The sequence below is a fragment of the Pelophylax lessonae genome (assembly GCF_965119305.1).
Source record: "Pelophylax lessonae genome assembly, chromosome: 2".
Classification (NCBI taxonomy): Eukaryota; Metazoa; Chordata; class Amphibia; order Anura; family Ranidae; genus Pelophylax; species Pelophylax lessonae.
The window spans coordinates 15,741,418-15,755,699 of record NC_138769.1 but is presented as its reverse complement, the minus strand read 5'-3'; the positions used below and the strand labels follow the sequence as shown (position 1 = coordinate 15,755,699).

At 42.6% G+C, this 14,282-nt stretch overlaps 1 protein-coding gene across 8 annotated transcripts in view; it reads right to left on the bottom strand.

Moving 5' to 3' along the window:
- The window catches only part of STXBP5L (syntaxin binding protein 5L), a 504,619-nt gene that overhangs the window by 93,582 nt on the left and 396,755 nt on the right, over positions 1-14,282 (bottom strand). For 4 of the 8 annotated variants that reach the window (XM_082247637.1, XM_082247640.1, XM_082247638.1 and 1 more), the window contains exons 19-20: positions 11,957-12,028; positions 7,624-7,689 (exon numbers count right to left, since the gene is read on the bottom strand). In XM_082247637.1, the coding sequence (XP_082103763.1) occupies positions 7,624-7,689; positions 11,957-12,028 (138 nt within the window). The remainder of the gene's footprint in view (positions 1-7,623; positions 7,690-11,956; positions 12,029-14,282) is intronic. The other 4 variants (XM_082247639.1, XM_082247643.1, XM_082247641.1 and 1 more) reach the window with 1 other exon arrangement.

The following is a 14,282-nucleotide window of genomic DNA, read 5'->3' as shown; positions in this document are numbered from 1 at the left end:
TGCTCTTGTCACCGATTTGAAATCATGCGATACGGGACTCTGCTGCCTTTAAGATATCGCTCCTGGCAGCTCCCAGTCCTCCTGCCACCCTGCCAATAAATTATTCTGATTTTTTTTTTTTTGCTTTTAGCAATATTTTTGTTGGACTGAGCCAGAGCAAAAATGAAGTCAATTATCCCGTCGGATTTCTAAAAACCCAATATCGCTGATGCATTTTACAAAAGGTAAGTCAAATTACAGACAACGCATTTTTTTATTGTGCTCATCAATTGCTGCCGCGATACAGTGGATGGCAGCTGGGCGGCGAGGGCGTCTAATTGCTCCAAGTGGTAACTGCTTACATTAGTGACACTGGGAGCTCATTAAGTGACCTACAAGTGGCCAGATTACCAGGATGGAAATTAACGGTCAACACTTGAGCTTCGAACCCCCATTGAGTGATGGCAACAGTTTAGACTAATAATATTAATTATGAGTGAAAATTGCTATTCCCATTAATGGGAGGCTGAAAAAGCGAGGTGTTTTTTCCCAGGCAGATGATGAAAGAGTTCTTGGTGGAAGTAAACGGCCCAGTTAATATGACTTATGGCTGCGCTTTGTGGGTATTTTTAGAGTTATTACCATTTAAATGGATGATTTGACTGATGCGGAGAGCGGAGCTGGAACGAGACTCTGGCAATCTCTTAAGTGTAATAAAGTGCAGGACTTGTGGGGCTGTGCTTCGTGGAATCCCATAATCAGGTCGCCTATCGTTATTAACTGCTGAGGCCATTATAATAAGAGTGCATCAGCCACCAACGCAGAGTACGGCATCCATTATTCACAGATCCTGGGTTCACCAGGAAACATCTACATTATATTAGGCAATTTTGTTGTATGCAGGGCTCCCAGCCTTTATATCAAATTCTGCACTCATTGTTTACTAATGCTGGCCATACAGTATTCTTCAACTGAGCATTAGATCCACATGTTAATATATGACAGATACATCCCCCCCCACACACACACACCAGGCACCCCCGGCTCCCCCATCCTTTAGTGCCTCCATCACTCCTACCTGACAGGTACACAGAGCAGAGAGCGGGACAGTTTCAGAGGCACAGTACCACTGCATGGATTTCAAGAGTAGTAGCTCCTAAAATTAACTTTGCATATTAAGGAGCTGGTGATTGGTTGTTAGGACCGCTCTGTGTCCTAGCAACCAATCATCTGCTAGTTAATATGCAAAGTTAACTTTGGCAGCTCCCGCTCTCCATGCAGTGCTACTGTGCCTCTCGAACTCGATCTGTCCCGCCTCCCTCTCTCTGCTCTGCTGTGATAATGACAGCAGCGGAGTCTGGGGAAGGAAGTGGCTCCTAAATGGCAAGACCACAGGTCCAGGTGAGACAGTGACTCGGCCTGCCATTTAGTGATGCCTGCTGTAAATGAATGACGTGAAAAAGCCTACACAGCCGTGCCGTTTTCAAAATGTGACAAACGGTGTAGGAAGAGGGACCCTCATCTGCCATCACAGGGTGCGGAGATCGGGGGTGTAACAGACCTGGAGTATGGTACGTGTTACCTTTTGGAGCTTGTTATACATTTGCGGGGAGGGAGGAAAGTCTAGAGCGTGTTATCCTAAATTTGGATGGAATGTGTAACATGCTCCAACAGGTAAACTTATTCTTTTGTTAATGATAAACTGGCACCTTGCCCATTCAGTGTCTATGTAAAGGGGTCCCTCAACCCACCCATTTATACTCACCTTGACAGTGCTCCCTTGCTGCTGCCGGAAACAATACACAGATATGTGGGAGTATGTGACCTCCTCCCCTGTCACAGTGATGGGGTCTATCAGCCAATCTCTAGGCCCAAGCATGACCAAAGGAGAGAAGCACTCATCCCTTTAGCATACAACACCAGTTGCAATAGGGATTTTCACGCTGGCTGCCATGGAGAAAGCAGTGGAATAAGAGTGCTGGAAAGTTATAAGTGGGTCGGGCAGGGGGTCCTTTAAATTACATTGTCCCTTTGCCCTGCATGGGCAAGCTAGTAGTGTCTTCTTAAAGCTGAAGTATAACATTATTGGTTATCTCTCCAACCCTTCTGGCCAATCTACAGTTTTTTTCAAATTTTCAATAGAACAAGGAAAGAGGGGTATAAATCAGGGATTTTTAAGTTGCTTCCAATAACAATCAATACAAACAGTTAAAAAACAGTACAAAATGTATTGAATTATGTTTGATAAAATACTCCAAATACAATGCTATATATATATATATATATATATATATATATATATATATATATATATATAAAATGCTTTTTATAAATAAAATAATTATTTTTAAATAAAACAAGGAAAGAGGAGTATAAAGCAGGGACTTTTAAGGTGCTTTTAATAACATTTAGGCTAACAACCAATATCGTTAAAAAACAGTGCAAAATGTATTAAATTGTGTTTGATAAAATACTCCAAATAAGAAGCAATATATAATATATATATATATATATATATATATATATATATATACATACATACAAAGTATCTCACAAAAGTGAGTACACCCCTCACATTTTTGTAAATATTTTATTCTATCTTTTCATATGACAACACTGAAGAAATGACACTTTGCTACAATGTAAAGTAGTGAGTGTACAGCTTGTATAACAGTGTAAATTTTCTGTCCCCTCAAAATAACTCAACACACAGCCAATAATGTCTAAACCGCTGGCAACAAAAGTGAGTACACCCATAAGTGAAAGTGTCCAAATTGGGCCCATTTAGCCATTTTCCCTCCCCAGTGTCATGTGACTCGTTAGTGTTACAAGGTCTCAGGTGTGAATGGGGAGAAGGTGTGTTAATATGGTGTTATCGCTCTCACTCTCTCATACGGGTCACTGGATGTTCAACATGGCACCTCATGGCAAAGAACTCTCTGAGGATCTGAAAAAAAGAATTGTTGCTCTACATAAAGATGGCCTAGGCTATAAAAAGATTGCCAAGACCCTGAAACTGAGCTGCAGCACAGAAGGTGGAGGAGCGAAGGTCTCTAACATCCAGCAGCTCTGTGATGTCATCATGGAGGAGTGCAAGAGGACTCCAATGGCAACCTGTGAAGTTCTGGTGAACTCCATGCACAGGAGCGTTAAGGCAGTGCTGGAAAATAAACAAGGTATAAGAGGTGAATCGGCGCTAGTTTCATGAAGAGCTAAAATAATATAACTATATGGCTGGGCTAAGTGAAAAAATAGTGCAAAAATACCATCAATGCACGTTGCAAGTATGAGAGTTTCGGCAAGATTAGGCAAAAATAAGCTTCTTTCAAAAGCAGTGAGTGTCTTAAATATATAGATGAAAATAGGTGGGGGGGATGGCATATAGTGAGTGATAACAAAAAGTGAACAAAATAAATAAATGTGAAATACAGTGCTAGAAAAACTGAGAGAAATGCACAGATATTCAATGGACCTTAGACGCAGAATCCATACATAAAATAAATACAATAAAAGTTGAAATGTGAATAAAAAATATGTATAAAATAAATACAAATACAAATGAATGCAATCTTGTGCAATACGTGCTTCAAAGTCAGTGAGGAAAGGTGAATCTTCCTGCTAAATCATGTCCATGTGCAGCAAAAAGTATATATATTTATATAAAGTGACTGAAGGTGATATTTCAAGAATAATAAGTGACTGTTCTGTGAAATCCAAATGGTGTCATGCAGGGTGAGCAAGATATCCAAACAATAGGTGCAATGGCCGGTCACCTCACATCACACCAATAAAGCGTTCTTTTTATAGTTTTAGCCACTCGGGATTGGGGATGGTGGATTCCTCCTTTAATCCTTTTCAGGTGGAACATTCAATTTGGGGCTCCCTCGATATCCTTGGGTGGGTTCTCGATATTGTGAAGATCACCGCACTTACTCCCAATTACTCCAAAAAATAAAGTGGGTTTCCATAGTGAAGTATGTAAAAATGTATTGCAAAAAAAAAACAAGTAAAACTCACATTGAAGTTGCGGTATGTATGAAGGGGACTTCCAGTTTCGGCCGTAACCGGGAAGTGACGTCACCTGGTTCCTCCCGACGTGTTGCGTCATTAATCACGTGACTTTCTCAAGGGTTGACCCTTGTTGTACTGCTTTTTAACTGTATTGGTTGTTAGCCTCAATGTTATTCAGTCACCTTACAAATTCCTTGATTTATACCCCTCTTTCTTTGTTCTATGTAACTTGGGATGATGGTTCAGACAAATTACTATCAACTACCCATACAGATGATGCTATTTTTAAATAAAGTTTGACATTGTAACACACAATGACTTCCATTAATTTGTGGTCCCTTCACAGTTCTACAAGTCCCAGCAATCATATACTGAATACTATCATTGCAGTTATTAACCCCTCATACAATTGTACAATATTTTGGGCTATTACATTGCACCTAACCCTGTCAACTAATATTAACATACACCTTTTTATAGTGAATAAACATAATATTATCAAAGAAAAAGTAAATGAATTATCTTGGTAATCATATTGTCCATAACCCACCAAAGTAATCTCTGTTGAAATATAATGTACCCAAAAAAATTGCAGCGGAAATTTGGTGAAAATGGCGCCATTCACTGTTGTGAAAAGAAGTGCAGATTTACACTAAGAATTGTTTATGAGGGAAAGGAAGCAAACCTTTAACCACACAGGTGTGGAACTCAAACGTCCGCCGAATTAATGAGAAAATCAATATGGCTCCCAGCGCTATGTGATTTCAGCCAGAAATTGCAGAATTTTCACCATTCGTTATCCTTACTGCCAGATCTGTCTGCCTGGAATTCTCTAAACACATTAGCTGCCAGACTCCTGGGACTTTCCTACATGGCCCATTAGAGTTGCTGCAGGATCAAGCATTACTCAAAGTGATCAGGAGACTGGCTGTTACTAGGGTAATCCATACAGTTCCTCTATATGTATCTGTAAGGAATCTAAATCACCAAGATATCCCAATATGTGTAAAGATCTACAGTGTGATCAAACGCTGATTACTGTAATTTCTATTGGGAGAGAGACCAACCGTTATACCAAAATTTGGCTTGCACGAAGAGATCAGGGAAGTTAGGAAAGGAAGGTGGGGGGGATCCATCATTTCAAATATAATAAAAAGAATGGACTATATCATTCTGTATGTATACAGTACACTATAGTACCAAAAGTATTGGGACGCCTGCCTTTACACGCACATGATCTTTAACGGCATCCCAGTCTTAGTCCGTAGGGTTCAATATTGAGTTGGTCCTCCCTTTGCAGCTATAACAGCTTCAAATCTTCCAGGAAGGCTGTCCACAAGGTTTAGGAGTGTGTCTATGGAAATGTTTGACCATTCTTCCAGAAGCACATTTGTGAGGTCAGGCACTGATGTTGGAGAGAAGGTGTGGCTTGCAGCCTCCGCTCTAATTCATCCCAAAGGTATTCTATTGAGTTGAGGTCAGGACTCTGCAAGCCAGTCAAGTTCCTCCAACCTCAAATTCTCTTATCCATGTCTTTATGGACCTTGCTTTGTGCACTGGTCCAAATCATTTGGTGGAGGGGGGATTATGGTGTGGGGTTGCTTTTCGGGAGTTGGGCTTGGCCCCTTAGTTCCAGTGAAGGGAACTCTAAAGGTGTCAGCATACCAAGACATTTTGGACAATTGCATGCTCCCAACTTTGTGGGAGGAGTTTGGGGATGGTCCCTTCCTGTTCCAACATGACTGTACACCAGTGCACAAAGCAAGGTCCATAGACACGGATAGGCGAGTTTGGGGTGGAGGAACTTAACTGGCCTGCAAAGAGCCCTGATCTCAACCCGATAGAACACCTTTGGGATGAATTAATGCGCAGACTGCGATCCAGGCCTTCTCGCCCATCATCAGTGCCTGACCTCACAAATGTTCTTCTGGAAAAACGGTCAAACATTCCCATAGACACTCCTAAACCTTGTGGACAGCCTTCCCAGAAGAGTTGAAGCTAGAGTAGCTGCAAAGCGTGGACCAACTCAATATTGAACCCTACGGACTAAGACTGGGATGCCATTAAAGTTCATGTGCGTGTAAAGGCAGGCGTCCCAATACTTTTGGTAATATGGTGTACATTCCTGTGACATATGATAGTGCAGATCCCCCCGATGTATAACAACAAATTCCCCCTGAGATATGACAACACAGACTCCCCATTAGATATGACAACACAGACCCCGCCAGATATGACAACACAGACCCCCCCCCATCAGATATGATAACAAAATCCCCCCTGAGATATGACAACACAGACCCCCCCATCAGATATGATAATATGGAGCTCCCATTAGATATGACAACACAGACCCCCCCCCCATCAGATATGATAATACAGAGCCCCCATCAGATATGATGATACAGAGCCCCTATCAGATATAACACAGACCCCCCTCAGATATGAAAACCCAGATATCACCCTCACATATGACAACACAGACCCCCCTCAGATATGAAAACACAGACCCCCCCTCAGATGTGACAACACAGACCCCCCTCAGACAGGACAACACAGACTCCCTAAGAAAAAAAATAACAAATACCCCACCCCCCCTCAAGTATGATAACACCAGCCCCCCTGCATCAGATATGATAACACAGAGCCCCCTCAGATATGATATCACAGACCCCCCCCCCCCTCAGATATGCCAACACAGACCCCCCCCACACCCAAAATATGATAACACAGATCCCCTTTAGATAACACAACACAGACCCCCCCCCCCCCTTGGATATGATAACACAGATCTCCCCCAGATATGACAAGACAAAGCCCCCAGATATGATAACACAGAGGTAGTCCACTCATATATGACAACACAGACACCCTACTTCCTCACATATGACAACACAGACCCCTTTCACATATGACAGTGCATTTCCCTGAGATGTGATGCTCCCTTCAGTATTGACCGCCCCTTCAGATATGAAAACACAGACCCCCCTCAGATATGACAGTGGGGTTCCCCCTGAGATATGATGCTCCCCCCAGTATAGACCGCCCTTCAGATAAGGCGGCACAGACTTTCCCCCACTTACATATGACAGTGTAGATTCCTTGAGACACAATGCTTGCCAGTGTAGACCACCCCCTTTTATATGATAGAGGGCCCCCACCCTCCCAGATCTGACCGTGTGGAACCCCCATCCCATTTGGCAGCATAGAACCCTTCACATATGACAGTGTAGATCCCCTGAGATATGATGTCCCCCCCCAGATATGGTGGCACAAACTATACCCCCACCCACCCACATATCTCTGTGCAGATCCCTTGAGAAATTATGTTACCCCCCAGCACAGATCGAACCCCTTAAGATATGACAGCACAGATCCTCCTCAATACGGTGGCAGTGTGCACTATATAACCCTACCGTCCCCGAAATTTGGTAGCACAGGATCACATATTACAGATCCCCTGGGATCTGACACTCCTCAAGTGCAGCCCCCCCCATTCCCTATTCCCCAGATATGACAGTACAAACCCCCTCCTAATATATGAAAGTGTAGATCCCCTGAGACGCTCCCCCCAGCTTAGACCACCCCCCCTCAGATTTGGCAGCACAGATGCTCACATTTCATCACACGTACCTGAAGTTGGGGACTTGCAGCGATCCAAGTCCAGGGACACAGGGCTGTCTGTGAGTTCTTGTAGACCTGAAAGTAAAACATTCCCATTAGAATAATGAGGATGTGAGCCGCAGCACTTTGAAGTGCCCCCCAGAGAACTCTACTGCTCTGAGTACTTTCATCACATACTCCCCACCGCGCTGCCTCCCCTGTACACAAGAAATCACTCTTTTCTTTTCAAATGTTAGCAGAAAATAACATAAAACTACAGCTAAGCGCAATTATTCAAGTCTTGTCTCGGGGAGCAGGTCCTCTTCTAATGCTGCCAGATGAAAGCAGGCTGCAATAGATTTTAAGGTGACATCAATTGGAGCTGAAAGCAGTAAACCGTTATGACTTGCAGGAGATAAAACCTATTTGTTAGACATTGCGACTTGTGTTATTCAGGTGATAAAAACAATGGCGAGCTCCTAGAAAATGCCTGCAGTGTAAGAGGACAACTATTATTGGTGTTTTGTTCTGATATGCTTCTTGTACACCTACAGGATTGCAAGTAGTATGTTTAACTGATAGCAATATTGTTGTAGCATACCATTCTGCTATGGCTCTCCTTGGGTCCTTGGATCTGTTCCTCCCATGGCCACCTAAGATACCCCCTGGATTCTATGACTGGAACTGTTTTTAAAATTGTCTTATAAGTAATTGGTTCATCATCTATCTGTACGTGCTGGGCTTATCTTCAGATTTGGAAATCAGCATTACTATGTTGAATGTATTGATCATTTTCATTATATTATATATATATATATATATATATATATATATATATATATATATATATATATATATATACTGTGTATACACTATATTGTCAACAGTATTGGGACACCTGCCTTTACACGCACATGAACTTTAATGGCATTCCAGCCTTAGTCCGTAGGGTTCAATATTGAGTTGGTCCACCCTTTGCAGCTATAACAGCTTCAACTCTTCTGGGAAGGCTGTCCACAAGGTTTAGGAGTGTGTCTATGGGAATGTTTGACCATTCTTCCAGAAGAGCCTTTGTGAGGTCAGGCACTGATATTGGACAAGAAGGGCTGGCTCACAGTCTGCACTCTAACTAATTTCAATGGTGTTCTATAGGGTTTAGGTTAGGAATCTGTGCAGGCCAGTCAAGTTCCTCCACCCCAAACTCGCTCATCCACACTATATTTCCAAAAGTATTGGAAAATCATTTGGTGGAGGGGGGATTATGGTGTGGGGTTGTTTTTCAGGGTTTAGGCTTGGCCCCTTAGTTCCAGTGAAGGGAACTCTTAAGGCGTCAGCATACCAAGATATTTTGGACAATTTCATGCTCCCAACGTTGTGGGATCAGTTTGGGGATGGCCCCTTTCTGTTCCAACATGACTGCGCACCAGTGCACAAAGCTAAGTCCATAAAGACATGGATGAGCGAGTTTGGGGTGGAGGAACTTGACTGGCCTGCACAGAGTCCTGACCTCAAACTGATAGAACACCTTTGGGATGAATTAGAGTTGAGACTGCGAGCCAGGCATTTTTGTCCAATATCAGTGCCTGACCTCACAAATTCCCTTCTGGAAGAATGGTCAAACATTCCCATAGACACTCCTAAACCTTGTGGACAGCCTTCCATGAATAGCTGAAGCTGTTATAACAGCAAAGGGTGGGACAACTCAATATTGAACCCTACAGACTATAACTGGGATGCCATTAAAGTTCATGTGCGTGTAAAGGCAGGCGTTCCAATACTTTTGACAATATCATGTACACACACACATATATACAGTATCTCAGAAAAGTAAGTACAACCCTCACATTTTTGTAAAAATTTTATTCTATCTTTTCATGTGACAACACTGAAGAAATTACATCTTGCTACAATGTAAAGTAGTGAGTGTACAGCTTGTATAACAGTGTAAATTTGCTGTCCCCTCAAAATAACTCAACACACAGCTATTAATGTCTAAACCGCTGGCAACAAACGTGAGTACACCCCTAAGTGAAAATGTCCAAATTGGGCCCAATTAGCCATTTTCCCTCCCCGATGTCATGTGACTCGTTAGTGATACAAGGTCTCAGGTGTGAATGGGGAGCAGGTGTGTTAAATTTGGTGTTATCGCTCTCACTCTCTCATACTGGTCACTGGAATATCAACATGGCACCTCATGGCAAAGAACTCTGAGGATCTGAAAAAAAGAATTGTTGCTCTACATAAAGATGGCCTAGGCTATAAGAAGATTGCCAAGACCCTGAAAACCAAGAAAACTGAGCTGCAGCATGCTGACCAAGACCATACAGTGATTAACCAGGACAGATTCCACTAAGAACAGGCCTTGGCATGGTCGACCAAAAGAGTTGAGTGCACGTGCTCAGCGTCATATCCAGAGGTTGTTTTTGGGAAATAGACTTATGAGTGCTGCCAGCATTGCTGCAGAGGTTGAAGGGGTGGGGGGTCAGCCTGTCAGTGCTCAGACCATACGCCGCACACTGCATCAAATTGGTCTGCATGGTTGTCGTCCCAGAAGGAAGCCTCTTCTAAAGATGATGCACAAGAAAGCTCGAAAACAGTTGGCTGAAGACAAGCAGACTAAGAACATACATTACTGGAACCATGTCCTGTGATCTGATGAGACCAAGATAAACGTATTTGGTCCAGATGGTGTCAAGCATGTGTGGCAGCAACCAGGTGAGGAGTACAAAGACAAGTGTGTCTTGCCTACAGTCAAGCATGGTGGTGGGAGTGTCATGGTTTGGGGCTGAATGAGTGCTGCCGGCACTAGGGAGCTACAGTTCATTGAGTGAACCATGAATGCCAACATGTACTGTGACATACTGAAGCAGAGCATGATCCCCTCTCTTTGGAGACGGGACCGCAGGGCAGTATTCCAACATGATAATGACCCAAACACACCTCCAAGATGACCACTGCCTTGCTAAAGAAGCTGAGGGTAAAGGTGATGGACTGGCCAAGCATGTCTCCAGGACTTAACCCCTATTGAGCATCTGTGGGGCATCCTCAAACAGAAGGTGGAGGAGCCCAAGGTCTCTAACCTCCGTGATGTTGTCATGGAGGAGTGGAAGAGGACTTCAGTGGCAACCTGTGAAGCTCTGGTGAACTCCATGCCTAAGAGGATTAAGGCAGTGCTGGAAAATAATGGTGGCCACACAAAATATTGACACTTTGGGCCCAATTTGGACATTGTCACTTAGGGGTGTACTCGCTTTTGTTGCCAGCGGTTTAGACATTAATGGCTGTGTGTTGAGTTATTTTGAGGGGACAGCAAATTTACACTGTTATACAAGCTGTACACTCACTACTTTACATTGTAGCAAAGTGTCATTTCTTCAGTGTTGTCACATGAAAAGATAGAATAAAATATTTACAAATATGTGAGGGGTGTACTCACTTTTGTGAGATACTGTAAATGTAGCTATAGATATTAAAGAAAGATCTTGACTCCAGACCCAGATGAAGATTATTTGAAATGCATTGGGCTTTTCCCACACGACCAATTATTATATTCAAATCTGGGTATATTGACATTGATGTGGGAACATGGAGAATGTATAAAGATTTGGTGATCAAATGTAACAATGTGTCAGCCATGAAAAGTCCCAAATTTTCGAAGATATTACATATATTGTAGATAGTCGAAGGAAAGTTGGCACCATTGTAAATATACCCATCACTTCTTTTACAAATAAGGTTTTCTATTCCTATAACAGGAATGTTTTCTATATGTGGACTGGACGATGGGCAGGAGAACCCGGTGTATCATTAAAAATTGGATAGTTAGTACAGGATCTCCTTCCGATCTTGCCTCCTCCCCGCTGGTTTGAATGAAAAAATACCGTTAGTGTGTACTAGGCTTTATGCAGCCCTTACTTTGTCCAAAATAAGCAGTTTTGGCTTTAGATATACTTTAATACATTTGAAAGCAGACCATCTTGCAGGAAGAGAAAGGTGGGACAGTATAGGTCATAAGGTCAGATCACAAAGGACATAACAGATAGTTATACGAGACTTGTATACAAAGAACAACGTTTATATCAGCACAGACATCATCCATAAAACAAGTCACAAACAGGTTACAGTGTAAACACATAATTAGACTGCTAAACACGGCAGACACATTTCTGCTGTGGCATCACTGTGCGGTCTAGTACAACGTTCACAAAATAACAACAAGCCAGCAGACTGCCAGCTGAGCTCCATACGTTCCATAAGCCAACAACAGAAGAACCCATGCAGGAGAAATGTGTTTGAGAAAAAAACACATTTCATAAGATATAAGGCAAAAACAAGCACCAAGCTCTGCCGTCTGAGAACTTACTCTGATAGGAAGTTCGGATCCGTTTCGTTAAATCTGGGTAAAAATTAGACAGGCCACGCATGCAAAAGTTGTCTGTGGAGCATGCCAGAACATCAGCAGATCAGCAGCAGCAGCAGCAGGCAGAGGGAAGAAAGAAAAACAAAGGTCTACGGTGAAAGAACGTGACGTTCATAGCAGCCGAGGTGACCACCCACCACCAGCGTGACAACCATCAGGTAACAGATCTTTGTGAACAACAGTGTGGATGTCAACAGTTGGACAGTTGAAGTTACAAGTGAATTATCATGGAGGTATCAAGGGTCACTGTGGCCAATCATTTATTCCAATTCGTGGTAGATGCAAAGTAGTTACTGTAAAAAAACATATGTCTCAAGTGATGAGGTGTCTGTGCTTGGGTTTCTGAGCCAGCTCAACTGCTGTTATTAGAGTGTAATTATTAAGAAGTCACACTCTTACTACTGGATGTATAATTTATCTTATATTAGGGGCCTGCAACAAAAATAGTGGAGGAACACTTAAAGTTGGGCACAAGCACATGAAAATCTAACAGGAAGGAGGACATGGAGATCTCTCCAGTGAAGTCCCAAAACTAACACGGGTCCTCCAGACTGAAATATCAGCTTTAAGTGGAATGGCCTGTTTAAAGTGAGCATTTGAAATATTTTCATATACCTAATGAACACTAAATAAACTCTACAACACACCCTCGCTGAACTCTGCAGCTGCAGGCACTGTGGATCAATTAATCCTCAAAGTGCATAGCTCAAGCACTAAAGTTGTTCAAGTTATACCTTCAGCAGCTCAGCCTGCCTTTCCCCCCTATAGCTTTCCATATTACATAGTTACATAGTAGGTGAGGTTGAATAAAGACAATAGTCCATCCAGTTCAACCTGTGTAGGTGTGTGTGGCTGTAATCATCTCACATAGCCCTGAATGTTCTTATCCTTGAGATGTACGTCTAAGAGTCTTTTGAAAGCCACCAAACTTCCCGCAGAAACCACCTCTTGTGGTAGAGAATTCCACAATCTTGTAGCCCTAACAGTAAAGAACCCTCCACGTTGCCTGCGGTTAAAACGCTTCTCCTCTAATCGCATTGTATGCCCTCGAGTCCTCATGCAATCCCTTCGACTGAATAGCTTTTTTGGGAAAGATCCCAGATCGCAAGGTTCCCAGCCTGGGCCACCTGTCCTGGCTATTTTGAGAAGTTTCAACCACATATCTGCACTTTAAAGCTGGCTATAAAGGGAGCGATTTTCTTTCAGAAATAAAAATCCCTTGATTCCCCCAACACTGACTATGTTCCCTCCCGCAGAGCCATTGTGTTCTCCTGGCAGGGGGGGCAGGGATTGCTGTCCCCGCCAGGAGAACACACTGATGACTGCTAGCGGCTATAATGTCCGCTAGCAATAATTGCACGTAAAATTCGGCAGGCTGGTTGTACCAATCGATCGATTGATTCAGCCTGCCCATACATGGCTTGAATCTTGGCTGGTCCCTACTGAACGGAGCAAGTTTTGAACCGTCTATGGCTGGCTTAAGAGCATACTGGAGCCCTAAGGAGATAAAGTCAGCACTCCAAGCTTTCTTAACATTAAAGTGTGAGCCCAGTCAAATTTTATATATATTTTTTAAGTTTAGGCAAGCAGAAGGCATTTACAGGAGGTAATTAATGGCAGCCTATGGTTGTCATCCAGTACAGCCTTCCTTTAGGATAATGCGTGCTTGCTGACCAAGTTACTTCTGTTATGAATAGATGGCATGTGCCCTACTGGGGTAAATTAGTATTTAAGAAATTTATTTTTAACATATTTTTAATACTTTTTTCATTGGTAAGTTTTTTTTTTTTTTTTTAGCTGTTCATGGTCACCAATCACATTGAATCCACACTGATCTTCCCAAAGACAAAATAAATATACATAAACATAAGGTAGAAAAAACATGTAATGCAGGCAAGCTGTAAAAGATGTCATAGAACCACTGACTGCACCAATATGAGTGAAGTCATCTCCAGGAAATCCAATCATATCTTTACATCATCTCATGTTCCTGGTCAAAGGAGGTCATGTCATCTGCAGAGTGCGGCCAGGGATAGAGCCAAGGTGTGTCTGCCTTGTGGATATACATGCACACTTGGATGAATGCCTATGCCAAGAGTATTCTAAAGAACATTTACTTAGCAGTCAATAGATGCCTTGACACATTTCATGCTGATTGGATTCAGGTGTCTGTGCTACCTGTGAAGATATAAATGTTGGGATTTGTTCCTAACAAGTCTTGTGGTACCAATTTGTGGGCTGGCCCTTTTCTGTTCCAGCATGACTTTGA